This window comes from Glycine soja, chromosome 8, assembly GCF_004193775.1.
Source record: "Glycine soja cultivar W05 chromosome 8, ASM419377v2, whole genome shotgun sequence".
NCBI classification, from domain to species: domain Eukaryota; kingdom Viridiplantae; phylum Streptophyta; class Magnoliopsida; order Fabales; family Fabaceae; genus Glycine; species Glycine soja.
Window position 1 is genome coordinate 41,266,144 of NC_041009.1, and position 15,920 is coordinate 41,282,063.

A 15,920-nucleotide genomic window follows, 5' to 3' on the forward strand; every position below is an offset into this window, starting at 1 on the left:
ATATATGATCAAAATCAAAGTATAATTTTATTTTTTTATTTTTAATAAAAGACTACTTCATTATTTTATAAATAACTATTTTAATACTTTTATATATTTATAAATACAACAACAACAACAACAACAACAACAACGCCTTATCCCACTAGGTGGGGTCGGCTACATGGATCAACTTCCGCCATAATGTTCTATCAAGTACCATACTTCTATCCAAATCATTAAGTTCGAGATCCTTTTTGATAACCTCTCTTATAGTCTTTTTGGGTCTTCCTCTGCCTCGAATTGTTTGTCTTCTCTCCATCTGATCTACTCTCCTCACTACAGAGTCTACCGATCTTCTCTCTACATGCCCAAACCACCTAAGTCTATTTTCCACCATCTTCTCTACAATAGGCGCTACTCCAACCCTCTCTCTAATAGCTTCATTTCTAATTTTATCCTGTCGAGTCTTACCACACATCCACCGCAACATCCTCATCTCCGCTACACCTACTTTATTCTCATGTTGGCTCTTGACCGCCCAACATTCTGTTCCGTACAAAATCGCCGGTCTTACCGCAGTCCGATAAAACTTTCCCTTTAGCTTGATCGGTACCTCTGCATCACATAACACCCCCGATGCTTTTCTCCATTTCATCCATCCTGCTTGAATGCGATGATTCACATCCCCTTCAATTTCTCCATCATCCTGTATTACAGACCCAAGATATTTAAACCGTGTGACTTGAGGGATAATATGGTCTCCTATTTTCACCTCTGAGTTAGAAACCCTCCTTCTTTTGTTGAACTTACATTCCATATACTCCGATTTGCTTCTGCTTAGGCGAAAGCCATGTGTTTCTAGAGCTCGTCTCCAAGTTTCCAACCTCTCATTCAACTCCTCCCTCGACTCTCCAATGAGGACTATGTCATCTGCAAAAAGCATGCATCTCGGCGCTATCTCTTGGATTTGTTCCGTGAGGACATCCAGAATTAAGGTAAAAAGGTAGGGGCTAAGGGTTGACCCTTGATGCAAACCAATTGTGATGGGAAAATCGTCTGACTCTCCACCCTGTGTCCTAACACTAGTCGATACCCTATCATACATATCTTGGATAGCTCGAATATATGCAACCCTAACCCCTTTCTTCTCTAGAGCTTTCCACAAAATCTCTCTAGGCACTCTATCATACGCTTTCTCCAAGTCAATAAAAATCAAGTGCAAGTCTTGTTGGTCCATGCGATATTGCTCCATCACCCGCCGTAATAAATAAATCGCTTCCATGGTCGACCTTCCCGGCATGAAACCAAATTGATTCTCAGTAACTTGAGTCTTCTTTCTTAATCTCCGTTCGATCACTCTTTCCCATAATTTCATGGTATGACTCATGAGCTTGATTCCCCTATAATTTGCACACTTTTGTATATCCCCCTTGTTCTTATAGATTGGCACTAACGTGCTTCTCCTCCATTCCTCCGGCATGCGTTTTGACCTCATAATTTCATTAAAGAGTTTGGTGAGCCACTCAAGACCTCTATCTCCAAGAGTTTTCCACACTTCAATAGGTATGTTGTCTGGCCCCACCGCCTTACCGTTACTCATTCTTTTCAACGCTTCCTTTACTTCCTGTTTCTAAATCCGACGATAGTACTTATAGTTCCGGTCCTCTTCTCTTGTGTCTAGACTGCTAGAGTCATATCCATATCCATCATTAAATAAGTTGTGGAAATACGCCTTCCACCTTTCCTTGATATCTTTTTCATGCACTAAGACTTTGCCTTCTTCATCCTTAACACACTTTACTTGATCCAAATCTCTAGTCTTCCTCTCTCTACCCTTAGCAAGCCTATATATAGATCTTTCTCCGTCCCTGGTGCCTAGAGCTTGGTATAGTCCGTCAAAAGCTTGGGCTCTTGCCTCACTCACCGCCTTTTTGGTTTCATTTCTAGCTATCTTATACTTATCCCAAGTTTCAGAATTTCTACACCTAGACCACTCCTTGAAACACTCCTTTTTTACTCTAACTTTGCTCTGAACACTTTCATTCCACCACCACGATTCTTTACCCCTAGGTCCAAAACCTCTAGATTCACCCAACGTCTCTTTAGCCACTTTAATAATCTCTTGGGACATCTTGTTCCACATATCATTTGCACTTCCTTGTGATTGTCCACACCATCCCTCCCATATCTTTTGTTGGAAGATTCCTTGTTTCTCACCCTTCAAGTGCCACCATTTGATCCTTGGTGCTACCATAGGACTTCTTCTCTTTGCCCTATATCTAATTCTTACATCCATAACCAAAACTCTATGTTGGGTAGTCAAGCTCTCTCCCGGGATAACTTTACAGTTCAAGCAATACTTCCTATCAGACTTCCTGATAAGGAAGAAATCTAACTGAGAACATGTCCCTCCACTTTTGTAAGTGATAAGATGTTCCTCTCTTTTCTTAAACCATGTATTGGCTATAGAAAGATCCAAAGCCTCCGAAAACTCCAAGATGGATTTACCCTCCCCATTCATCTCCCCTAGGCCAAAACCCCCATGCACCCCCTCAAAACCTCTAGCCACGCTACCTACATGTCCATTGAGATCCCCTCCTAGGAAAACTTTCTCTCCTTGGGGTATATCCTGAAGTACCCCTTCTAGATCCTCCCAAAATTTTACCTTAAAGTGTTCTGCTAACCCGACCTGAGGTGCGTACCCACTAATAACATTAAAGGTGTCCTGTCCCACTACCAATTTTAAGGCTATGATACGATCTCCTACTCTTCTTACATCCACGACATCCTTCTTCCACTCCTTGTCCACAATAATCCCTACCCCATTTCTTGATCTGATTTTTCCCGTATACCACAGCTTAAATCCCGAGTTGTCTAATTTTTTCGCTTTTTCACCTGTCCACTTAGTTTCTTGTAGGCACATAAAATTGATCTTCCTCCTCACCATAATATCCACTATTTCCATAGATTTTCCAGTAAGTGTGCCTATATTCCATGTACCAAAGCGAATCCTTCTGTCATGAACTAGCTTCTTTACCCACACCCGTTCACGAAAATGTGGGAACCCTTGCTTACTTTTCACTACATCCGGGCGGCGATGCAGCGGCCCTTGCTCTTTTGACACTGTACTCGAGCCATACAGCGCGTTGCTTCCGGGCAACGACCTAGCATTCACATTATTACGTAATTGATCCATGTCGTAGAGATTCGACAAAGTTTTACGTTGGCTGTCGAAAGCCTAACACAACCCTCTCCTTTTATCCGGGCTTGGGACCGGCTAAGAATAACAAAGCTAACCTAGGCAGGATTTCTTTTATATATTTATAAATGAATGAAGAAATTCATTTATATATTTTTTATACTTCAAATCACTATTTATATAAATATTTAATAGTATTAATGTAATTATATTTATACAAATATATTAATAAAAAACATTTTACATTTTTCTTGTACAATATTACCTATTTTTTAAATGAATTTTAAAATATATGCATTATAAAATTTGAAATTTTGGTTATTTAATTATTTTATAAATAAATATTTTAAATATATAAAAGTATTAAATTATTTATTTCTAAAATAATTAAATAACAAAAAAATGTAAATTTATTTTCAAATAAATAAAAGTATTAAATAAATTATTTATTAAATAAAAAATATTTAAAATTAATAAAAATATGGATTGAGAATTCATATAGTTCATACGAATTGACAATCCGTAAGGATCTAACACAGTTAAAACAAATAAACACGGATCAAGAATACTCACGACGGGAAGATAAGATGGGATGGAAGAAGAATTTTCAAATGTGGTGGTAATTTTTAATTTATTGTCTAACTATTTTTATTTTGCAAAAGACAAAAACATTCAGACATTGTGAGGTAGAGAACAACCGGTATAAGGGCATGCAGTGCTAGTGTTAGCTATGTTTCATAAGCTTTTAATGTGTTATTTTTATTTATTTTTTATTTTATTGAAGTTTGTGTAGTTGGAACTTGGAATATGTGTGATATTATTATTAAAGATCAAAGAATTGAACAGTTTAAAATTGTATAGCACCAGTGGTCTAGTGGTAGAATAGTACCCTGCCACGGTACAGACCCGGGTTCGATTCCCGGCTGGTGCAGATTGTTTTTAACTTTTTACTACTTAAATTTTAATTGACATAATATATAACATTATAGCCACTCAAACGAAGGCTTCCCCTGTTTTTTCATATATTTAAAAACTACTCTCTTGTTATTTATTCTTTTAAACAAATAATAAAATTTTATCGTGTTTGTACTTTTTTATTTATTTAAATAAACTCATGCAAACATAAGCTACAAACTAAATGTTAAAAAAAAAGAAGCTAAAAATGACGTATTGGCTGCATTGGACCTTGGACGGCAATGTTTTTACTTGGTTGAGGAATTGTAGCAATAATACACTTATAAATACTATACTCTAATTAATAATTATGAATAAAAAGTGTGTCAAAGAATCGTTTAAAACTGATGGTCATGGTCCTTTTAACTTCATAAATAAACTTTGGTTATAATAAGCACCATCATAGATTTTGAATTTCAATGGCGAAGAGTGATGAGTTGAAGCTAATGGGTAAATGGTCGAGTCCTTATGCGATGAGGGTGAAGATTGCCCTCAACATCAAATCCCTTGAACATGAACACTTTGAAGAAACCATGATAAGGTAAAGTTTTTGTATCTTTGCAATTTATATTCCTTTGTATTTGACTCTTTGGAACTACAAGTGTGGAATGAATTTAGAGTTTGATTTTTGTACACTCTGACTGACTACGAATCTTTCTAAATATAAATAATTATTACAAAGTCAATAAATTTTAATTATATAACTATCTATGCTTTGATAACAGTATAAAAAAACCTATACATTATGAGTTTATTTTAATTATTCTTTTTATAAATGAAATATACTCTAATCCATATACAAAAGATGGATATTTTAATTAAATTAATGAACTTATTTGATTTTAAAAAAATTATGTTTGGAAGTTACAACATACTTGATAGTTGTTTTCATCTTAAGTTTTAGACTTTTAGTCTATATAAGAAAACATCAAGTTTTAGTTCTTACATGTGCATAAAAGTTAATTTTCTCTTAAGTGCTAACACACTATAGAAAACTTTCTGAAAAATTGAATTTTCGAGCGTTGATAAACTGTGATAAAAAATTCTTCAGGGATTAAAACTTAAAAAAATGGAAACATCTACATTGACAAAGTGAATAGTTTAATCATGTGTCTTACATGAAATGTTTATCAAGTGAGAAATAAGATGCAAATTTTGAGTGTACAATAAAAATTAGATTTTAGTAAAATAATTTTGGTTATTCGTATATGGTTGCATAGTTAAAATGAACTCCTCAGTCCTCTCAACCATCACACTTTTGTTGACTAAGTGTAATTTTGGAATTTAATTTTTGTTCAAAATTCATAAAAATTGAAATTAACTTGATCTAATTATATTTTGTGGAAATGGAGTAGTGGTTTCCTTCCATGAAAAGCATTATAATTGTTGAAGGAGAGGAAGAAAGGAAGCCATACTTTGAGGTGTTGGAAGAAGTGCTTGAGAGGATAGAGGATGCTTTTATGAAATGCAGCAAAGGAAAGCCCTTTTTTGGTGGAGACATGATTGGATGGATTCCTTGATATTGCATTTGGGTGCTTCCTTGGATGGCTCAGTGTCATAGAGCAAAGGTATGAGAGGAAACTTCTGGTTGAAGCAAAGGCTCCTGCTTTGGTGAAATGGGCTGAGAGATTTGTTGTTGACCCTACTGTGAAGGGGCTTATACCTGAGACTGATAAGCTTGTTGAGATTTCCAAGTCTCTTCAGATCAAATGAAAAGCTGCTATTCCCAAGAAATAGAATTTTGATGTGGGAGTTACTTGTGCTAATGGTGTTGTTCACTTGTATGGTGAATTTTGTGAAAAAATAAGCTTAAATGTTTTATATACCTATAATATTTTTCTTTTTCAGTTTATTACTTAAAAAATATTTTTATTTTATTTTACTATCTGATATTCTTAAAAATTTTATTTTTATACTTGTAGTTAATTTAAGTTTCTTAAGTAATGATGTAACACTTAATTAACTTCTTATATCATCACTTAATTAATGATGTAATATTCTATTAGCTTATCACATTATTATTTAACGGATCAAGACTAATAAGTATCAAAAATAAAAATTTAAAAATTTCAGACAGTAAATTAAAAAAAATACTTTTTAGGTAGTAAAGTGAAAAATAAATATATTATATATATGAAAAATATATTTAAGTGAAAAATAAAATTGACTGTGGTATTGGTTTCTCTTGTAGTTACCCTTGATTTTCTCCTCTCCTTAGTCCTTTCTTGCTTTCCTGACATTTGTAATCACAGCTCCATATTAAGTTACTGGTTCACTTTGTATTTCGGTGTCATGTAATTGTGTTGTTCAACAACTTCTCCCCTTGACTTTAAGTTTCACAATCTGATTAGGAAGTAACAATACTAAAAAAGAAAGCATTTTTATCACAACACTACTTTATTCCTATGAGCTACACTTTGTAATGATTAGTCTTTTGAATGTAAAGTATGAAATGAGTAATAAGAAAGTTGTGGCTTTCAGGAGCTTTCTCCAGGCTCCACCAGGAGATAAGATAATAGGAAATTTGAGTGTAACTTGTTCAGATTGAATCACCATATAGAGATTTTTGTCATGTAACACTCCAATTCACTTAGAGGCTTTTCATTATCTAATGTGTCAGTGTACCCATTACTTTTATCTCTCCATATTGCAAATACAAATTTGCTTTTGTCCCAGAGAAAGAACCTAGCAGTCCACAACAAGTGCGACCAAAGATTTCATATCATTTAGCTGACAATCATTGCAATGAGATGAAAATGCTCTTTCGTATTCTAATTACTTCACTTAAAGGTAACAAAACAACAATTTTTTTAGCCTTCTTTATACCAAATGCATTAAATACATCTTTACTTAGTTTAAACATTTTCTCACTTTAGAAGAATCAATAATTTTTTTATCACTTCAATTGGAGATAGTTGTTTCTGTGTTTGAGAAACATCATAGGTGCTGAAGATGATGAGGCAAAGAAACCATAAAATGGAAGAAGTGCTTGTGAGACCTTTGTATATACTGGGTGAGTTTGTTTAAGCTGAAAATAAGTGATTTTAAAAATAGCATTTATTTATAAGTGATTCTTACTCTTATAAAAACAGAAACTCTCCATGTATATAAATACATAGCATAGATGTTTTCATTATGGATCCTCTCCGGCCTAACTCTCAGTGTTCAGGAAAAGTAGTTAGGAAGTTGTTATTTGTTCCAATCAAATTGCTCTTGGTTCCTACCAGAACATTACAAATATCAAAATACTCTTTCTTCATTTCTTTCCTCTTTCCCTTCCTTCTTTCATTCCTTCTTTTTTTCCTCTTTCCTAGTCTTCCCACCTTGTCGCACCAGCTGTCCTTTGTGTATAGTATTTTTTATTAGGATTTGTCAATACAAAATCATGATTCTATTATACAAATATAAACTGTATAACAAAATCATAGTTTTATTATACAAATTGTGTCATGAAACCGTAATTTCATTTCTTTTTTATTTAGTGGTAATCCAACCGAATAATGTGTACTTTTTTTATTAAATCCAATTACATAATAGAAGTATGATTCTGGTGCAGTAGTAGGGATGAAAAAAAATATAAGTTCTTTGTTTTTTTTGGGTAAAAAATATATAAGCTTTTAAACCCACACCGATGGTATCCTCACATGATAAAATTAGCTGTTAACCCAATAATCATAAATATTTTTTCTCTGTAATATTCTTTTTTTATCTTAAACATAATCCATATAATGTATGCACTTTCTAACAGCTTCCATCAATCATGTACATTTTAGTTAAATTCATTTCAAAGAAATAATCATTTATTTCACTAACTTGGTAAAAAAAAAAAAAAATCCATTTCTTTATGAATTTATGATTCACTCCACTTGGAAACGGCCAAACCGAATCGAACAACATTCTCTTCCTCCCTTCACTCGCTTAACCACTGAATCTCGAAGAAGAAGCGAGAGAGACACTGCGATTCAAAACCCTAACAACAATGGCGTGCGAGATGCCATTGGATCTGATAAAGCACCTACGAATACTTCTCCGCAGAGAGGCCAATCTCTCGTGGTACGACCCCGAGAAGGAGGAAAATCTCGCGCTCCCAAAGCTCCCTTCGGTGGCCGAAACCATAGCGAAGCTCGATCCCTCGCCGAATTACCTTCGCTGCAAGAATTGCAACGGAAAACTCATCCGCGACTTGCAATCTTCAATATGCGTTTTTTGCGGCACGAATTCCCAGAACGAACTCCCTCCCGAACCCATCAAATTCAAGAGCACCATTGGATATCGGTGGCTACTCGAGTCGCTTCAACTCGATGGATCGGTAATACCATATCAATCTCGTCGCTTTCTCTACTGAAAAAAAAATGTTTTTTCCTTTTTTCTTTTGCTGATTCAGTCTTAATGCTGGAAATTGGAAACTGTAGGTGTTATTTTGATATAAATGTTATGCATTTTTCCTTTTTTATAATGCAAATAGGAAAGAAAAGTAGATAAATTGATAGTTTGTTTTGTTTGGCTAATGATTATTTTTTAGATAAATCTTAGATGGAGTTCTTTAGGTGCTGTTTTCCAATTAAAATTGGAACTTTACCTTGATAATTTACTAATAAGTGGTTACATTGAATGTTAGCATAGGTTTTAAAGGTGAAACTCCAATTCTGACTGGAGAACAGTATCAAAAGCAACTACGGAACTGGATCTAAGTTTTGTCCCTATTTTTAGGAAAAGTCTTAGATGAACTTCCTTAGGTGCTTTTGGTATTGTTCTCCAATCAAAATTGGAGTTTTCCAGCGGGAACCTGCATCATAGAGGTTTGTATTAAAGGTGAGCAAAGGTTACCAATGCAAAACTCCAACTTCGATCCGAGAACAGCACCAAAAGCACTTAAGAAACTATGTCCAAGTAATGTCTTTTATTTTTTTAACGGAAAAAAATGAGGTTTGATGTATTGTTGTGTTAACTCTGTGCACATTGTTTTTTAGGACATGGTGGCACCAGTAGTGGATGAAAATGAATGGAAGAGGGGGAGGAGTGAATTGAAAGATGAGATTCCCTTATCTGAATTGCTAGATCTGGAAATTAGATGGCCTTCTGAGGCCGAGAGAGCTCAGACAAGTACTTCGGATCTGGCCGCTCAGGGGAAGAGCTCATTGAATTTGGCTGGAGTTGATCTTGATAGTTTTTTCGACCGGAGGGAGTCTGATTCTGAAGTGTATGAACAGAACTTGGCTTCTGGAAGACAAGTTGGTGGTGCTTCAGATAAGAGTTTCCAGGCTAATGAAAATCTTAGTTTGTTTCAGAATGTCCAAGCTTTGGAAGCGGCTGCAGGGTCTGCAGAAAATCAGAGTGGTGATTCATTTTCCAGTTGGGAGACCAGCTTTATGTCTGCTAGTTCTGGTTCTGTTCATGAAATGCCCAAATCAGTTTATCATTCTAAAGTTGAATTGGATATGACATCTGGATTCTCGAAAGATTCTGTTGGTGTAAAGAAGAATGACGATTTCAATCCTTCAGCATCCACGGAAGACGATTATTTTCAGGGTGGATGGAGAACTTTCAACTCAGAGGTACATGGCCAGACTGGGAAATCAGAATCAATCATGGATCCTAGTGGTATAAAAACAGCAGAAAATGCTAATGGTTCTAGTAGAAATCTTGATTGGATGCAAGATGATCTATGGCAAGGGAGTGATAACAAGACAACTGATACTGTGCCTACTGCGGAAGATAAAGATTCATTTGATGAATGGAATGATTTTACTGGCTCAGGTAGCACACAAGATCCTTCTAGTACTATTTCCAACTCAAAGACAACTGCCCAGACTGGAAATGTTGGATATTCTGTTGATTTTAATGATACAAAAACATCACAGGATGCTAATAGCTCTTCTAACAAGGATTTTGACTGGATGCAAGATCAGTGGCAAGATAACAATAACAAGACAACAAATGCCATCAGTGGTAACGAAGCTGCTGACGCATTTGATGCATGGAACAATTTCACTGGCTCAGCCAATACACAACATTCGTCCTTTGGTTTATCCAACTCAGAGATAACTGGCCAGGCTGGTAAATTTGAATTTTCCCAGGATCATAATGATACAAAAACAGCTGAAAGTGCTACCGGTTCTTCAAGTAATTTTGACTGGATGCAAGATAACCAATGGCAGGGGAGCGATGACAAGGCAACTGGTATTGTGACTACTAATGAAGCATCTGATGAATTTGATGCATGGAATGATTTTACTGGCTCAGCTATTTCACAAAATCCTTCCAGTGGTGTTTCCGATTCTGCGATTACTGCCCAGACTCGGAAGTCTGAAGTTACTGCTGATCTTAATGACATGAAAACAGAAGAGGGTACCAATGCTTCTTCTTGCAGAAGTTTTGATCGGATGCAAGATGACCAATGGCAAGTTAGCAATAATAAAACAACTGTTACCAGGACTACTAATGATATTGATTCATTTGATGTTTGGAATGACTTTACTAGCTTGGCCAGTACACAAGATCATTCCAGCAATGTTTGGAAACAAACAGTAAACCCGACTTCAGCAGAAATGACCTCTGAAACGAATTTACTCAGTTCGTCAAACAGCTCACATGATAAAGATTTTAGTGGATTTTCACAGCATGATCTATTTTCAGGACAGTTTGGTAGTTCACTTCCAGTTACTTCTTCCAACAGGTGACTTGATATTATGTTGGTTGCATTTTTTTAATATAAGTATGCATAGTTCAATTTGATCACTTTCGGAGTACCAGGTGAACTTGAGTATATTTCCAACACCTTTAGGAATTTGAGTTCCACCGTTCAGTTTACATTTAGTGCTAATTGTATAATTCAACTAAAGTGATGTCTATACAGTTGAAATACTTTAAGGAAACTGATGCATCTGTTGGATGGACATGTTGAACGGGGAAATAATTGATGGCATGATTCTTAGCTTTGCATGTTATGACTTGAAAAGGATATGCCTCTTTCAAGTGAATGGGAGAAGGAACAAACTAGTGGGTTGTTCTCTTTATATTAATCTTTTATTAGAACTACAATGTCCAAACATCTTTCTCCTCCCTAGGTAACTACCATTGATACTTCTACCTTGAAAGCGCTGGAGACTTGGAAGTTCTTCATCCTTTAAACCACTGTATAGGCTTTGCATTTTACAATTTTGATGCTCTGGTTAATAGATGTGGATTTTTTACTTTCTTCACTCTAACATGTAGATGAAACTTGATTGGCATTTTGTATTTTCAAAATAGAAATTTATGCCATCTGTTGCATGTTCAGGGTGGATGAAGTGGATATCACTAGAGGAAACTCTGGAGATGTTTCCAGTGCAGGTGGGTCAAAAGATGGCGTAGAGATGCTGCTGTCACAGATGCATGATCTCTCCTTTATGCTTGAGAACAATCTTTCAATTCCCCCAAAGTAAGATGGAACTACACTATTTTCTTGTAACTCATCCATTTATTCTTAAGCCTATATTATGATTACTTATGTAATCTGTAGCATAGCCCCTTCTTTCTATGTATTTGTTCTTTGATGAATGGGTAGGGAATAATATGGCTTTCATCTACAGTTGTAATTTCCACTCTTCCCTTAATCATTTTTTTGGGTGCAATTCCCTAAATTAGTTTTTGATTGTAGATCATGCATGTTGCTATCTCTTGTTTTGTAGAATGCTACTCCTGTATATTAGCTAGCAGTTGTGGGGAGATGAATCTGATTATGATTTTTTGTGTAAGGTTCGATTTCAGAGCTGCCTTTAATTATGTTGAGTTGAGAGTTGAGACTGTTCTGACATTACTAGCTCCACTGCCAAATGATTTGCAGTAGATGCTTCATAGCTTGGTCTTATGCCCTTGTGAGCTTTAAAACAAATGGTGCAGAAACTTTTCAGTGAAGATTGTCTGTTTTTTTTTCTCCACTAAATAATATAAAAGTAATTTTAAACAATTGTATAGTTAATTAGTTACCAACTTGAGACTTCTGCAGGCTATTCGAGCCGATTTAGATTTTTTCTTACTAGATTCTAAAAAAGGTTATTCTAATTTAATTAAATTGTATTAAAATTTTAAATTAACCTATTCTTATATTATAAATTAGAATACATAATTTGAAGAGTGATTTTTTTAATATAATAAGAAACTAAAATAAATCAAATGTCTTGCCTAATTTAACATTAATTTTAATTAAAATCAAGTTATGTAGTTTAATATTTTAAATCGTCTCGCGTAATATATTCACAAACACCTATAAACGTAAGCATTTTTTTTGCCATACAAAAGTCTTAATTAACGCGAGTTTTCTAATAAGAAACTTCCTATAAGTTTGAATTTCATGCAAACTATGTAAAAGTCAAATTTTATTAAAATTAATTTTACATTATTGACTATTTATAAGAAAAATAAAATAAAATTTATCATAAATATTTTTATTAATAATAAATTATTTCTGACACATTTTTATTACTATTTAATGAGAATATAGTAACAGTTTAAAATTGAGTTATTATTACAAATACTATTAATAATAAAATATAAAATAATCACAAATAATGAAAAATTAGTCGCATAATGTAATTTTGAGACTAAATTGATGTGTTTTCTTAAGTTGTCTTTTCCAGCACCTCTTTCCCTATATTCCAGTTTTATGTTGTGTTTGAATATAGGATACGGTTTTTCTGTTTCTGGAACATATTTTGTCAATAGGTTCCCTCTGACGCTGAACAAAAAAAAGGTTCCCTCTGACTATTACATGAACCACCTTTTGAATTATCTACGAAAAACGTCGGAGGAAAAAAAAAAAGAAAAAAAAAATGCCCTTATGTACAATGGAATTTCCTAGCTTCAAATGTTTTGCTTGCCGTACAGTACATGATTATAATATTGGTGTTGATAATAGAATCATTCCGGATCTTGGGAAAGTTGAAACAACACAAATCTTTCCTAAAATTAGTTGATGGTTAAGGTGAAAATTGAAAAAAGTGTCTCTCATGTGTTTTATGAGTAGAGGTGGAAATGAGACAAGCCAAGTGAAGTTTTACTAGGCTTGAGCTCGGCTTGAGTTGAATACGTAAAATTTGAACTTAACTCATTATCTGTCATAAACTTTTTTTAAGGCTCAGCTCGGCTTACATAAAAAAGTTTGGCTTGACTCACGAGCCTATTTAAAAGCTTGCTTAAAGACGTCTTTGATTAATTAATTATTTTAAACCCTAGTGAAATATTAACTAAAAAAAGAAACTTATAAAATTTCGTATAAGTAATGTACAAATCCAAAAATAATTGATAAACAAAATCATATTGAATTCAAGTCGTTAAAGCACAAAGTATATTAAAAGAAAATAAAAAGAACATAATAATAAAAAATGTATGGATTAGAGATGATTTACACTAATATAGCCAAACAAAAATTATTATTAGTTAAATTAATAATTTTTAATCCAATTTTTTGAATATATAATTATATTAAATATTTTTTTGAAAAATATATTTACAATAATTTCATCTTAGTCTACTCAAGCCATATCTTATATACTATTGATCGAGACCGTGCCCAAATTAAATAAACATTAAAAAAATGCAGTATCTAGGAAGTGATCCTAGGTCGTCTCCCAACGAGCAATGGTCAACCAAACGTTCATAACCGATAGTAATAAAACAGTAACGAATTGGGGGTTGTTTGTTTTTGTAAATTAAGCAACAAACAAATTTGAATTAGAAAATAATAGAATTAAAACATGCTTTCCCTTGATTCACAAGCAAGTCTCTTATCCTAGGTTACGAGAATTTTTCTTTAATCAGTTCAACCACTTAATCCAACCCTAAATTAAATTACTAAGCGAAAATTAACATAAGGTCGTCATTATATGATTAAACAACACATACACCAATTAATCATGAATGAAACTGATCATTAAGCATGAACGTAAATTAAGCGCAAAGATAATTAATCAAGCATTAAGCATGCATGAATTAATAGCAACAAATACAAAGTAATTGGTGAAGAGGAAAAACTGATCAGTATTCAATAGTAATAACAAAATCTCAAAGAGAGTTGTGCTTGATCCTCAAGAGAAAACAATGCCGGAGACTTAGCCTTCCATTAATCAGTAGAAACGAAACTGTAAATTGAAGCCGAAACGAAATTGTAGAAAACGAATTTTATTCTACGTGAACAGTGTGCATGGACAGTAATAAAAATTGAAATTCTAAAATCCTAGAATTATTCTCTTCTCCGAAAAAAAACTCCCTAAATTAAAACTTTGGTGCTGTTATATAGGTTCTCAGCCCCAAAGCTCACACATCTATTTTAAGTCCAAGCCCATATACGAAATAAAATAAAATCTGTATAAGATAAGATAAGATTGGATGAAATAAAATCTGGACGAAATAAAATCTAGATAAATAAAATCTGGATAAAATAAAATCTAGATAAAATAAAATCTGGATAAGATAAGATTTGATAAAATAAAGTTATTATTATTATTAGTTAAACAAGCCAGCTTGTCAAACTTAATAATTTTTTTTTATAGTTTGAGCTTGACCTTTTTATCTAAAAAGACTTTTAAAAAAGTTTGAGTTTGGATTTTATAGTAAACAAGTCGAGCCAAGCCGAACCTTACGCGAGTATAAATATATAACGATGGTTAGATTTATTAACTAAATAAATATTGAACGATAATAATTTATTACTTGTAATTCATATTATTTTCACTTATCAAAATCATTTGGCACCGTAACTAGGGATGGATACATGTTATTGTATAGGGAAACTTTGTCCCCCTAACTTTTTGTAATTAATTTTTTAAATATAAATGATATTTTAATATTAGAGTTATTTTTTTTTCATTTAAAGGGGTTTGATTTTGGAGATATTTCAGTAACTTCGGCTTCCTAACTTTGCACGTATCAAACACATTACTGTACTCCATTCCCCATTCCGCCGTACGTCACCTTCACAAGCAAAATTCATTTCAAACTCCCATTTTCAATTTTCTTTCATTCAATTTCCATTTCATTTCCTTTTTCTTTTTCAAACTCCTATTTTTCAACCCATAAATAATACAAGACAAAATTGCTCCCTCAACCGTGAGATTCTTTGTATAAGTCCTTTGACGTGGTACATATTGATTGACCCACTAAGCAATAAAACCATCTAGACATAACCAAGACAACTTTACGCACAAAAACACGGTTATAATTATAACCTTTTCAATTTCAACGTTATTTCCTTTGATTAACACATGATATCTTCGCTAAGCGGAAAATCAAGACCCTCCATCAGGCCAAATTTATTACTCCCCAACATTTTACACAAAATCTATATCATTATTATCAAAACAATATAAAATACTCTGTGTCTCCCGCATTAAACTCAATCAATATAAAATTACGAAGCCCACCATTTTTTTTATAAAAGGGTAAAATATATTTGATGTTATCATAAAATTTAAAAAATATTAATTTTATTCTTATAATTTTTTTTATATTAATCTATTCTTTATGTTTGGGATAATCGGGTGTGGCTAAGAAACTTATACAATTATACATCTAATTTTATTACAAATAAATTAAACAAATTTTTAGATGGCTAACAAACTTTTACCATTGTGTAAAAAAAAAAAAGACTTACACATTATTAATAGAGTTTTACATGTAATTTTCTGGCAATTAAAAATTTTAAAAAATTACAATTTTTTGTTGCTTTTTGTGTAATTTTCTTATTTTTTCTAATGAGATTAGAAGAAAGATAAAATAACAATAATAAATTCTTATATATTTTGAATGT

At 33.3% G+C, this 15,920-nt stretch overlaps 1 protein-coding gene, 1 non-coding gene and 1 pseudogene across 4 annotated transcripts; all 3 read left to right on the forward strand.

Moving 5' to 3' along the window:
• The first annotated feature begins 4,041 nt into the window (after positions 1-4,041).
• TRNAG-GCC lies at positions 4,042-4,112 on the forward strand. The gene has a single exon. It is a non-coding gene; the product is annotated as a tRNA-Gly (tRNA).
• Positions 4,113-4,554: 442 nt separating this feature from the next.
• LOC114424190 lies at positions 4,555-5,896 on the forward strand (annotated as a pseudogene).
• Positions 5,897-7,989: 2,093 nt separating this feature from the next.
• On the forward strand, positions 7,990-11,871 carry LOC114423234 (mucin-21-like). Of its 3 annotated transcripts, none has more exons than XM_028389909.1 (3): positions 7,990-8,444; positions 9,106-10,811; positions 11,415-11,871. In XM_028389909.1, exons 1-3 carry the CDS (start codon positions 8,115-8,117, stop codon positions 11,557-11,559), a joined length of 2,181 nt encoding a protein of 726 aa, XP_028245710.1. In that variant the 5' UTR covers positions 7,990-8,114; the 3' UTR covers positions 11,560-11,871. The 3 variants fall into 3 exon arrangements, with proteins under 3 accessions (XP_028245710.1, XP_028245711.1, XP_028245712.1); XM_028389910.1 differs by lacking the exon at positions 7,990-8,444 and adding an exon at positions 8,785-9,025; XM_028389911.1 differs by lacking the exon at positions 7,990-8,444 and adding an exon at positions 8,785-8,947.
• The last annotated feature ends 4,049 nt before the right edge of the window (positions 11,872-15,920 follow it).

What these genes read in the sequence shown, in the direction of transcription:
- LOC114423234 (XM_028389909.1), top strand. Translation starts at nt 8,115, where the DNA reads ATGGCGTGCGAGATGCCATTGGATCTGATAAAGCACCTACGAATACTT. An exon ending in CGCTTCAACTCGATGGATCG is followed by an intron (nt 8,445 to 9,105) that starts GTAATACCATAT and finishes ATTGTTTTTTAG; the next exon opens with GACATGGTGGCACCAGTAGT. An exon ending in CCAGTTACTTCTTCCAACAG is followed by an intron (nt 10,812 to 11,414) that starts GTGACTTGATAT and finishes TTGCATGTTCAG; the next exon opens with GGTGGATGAAGTGGATATCA.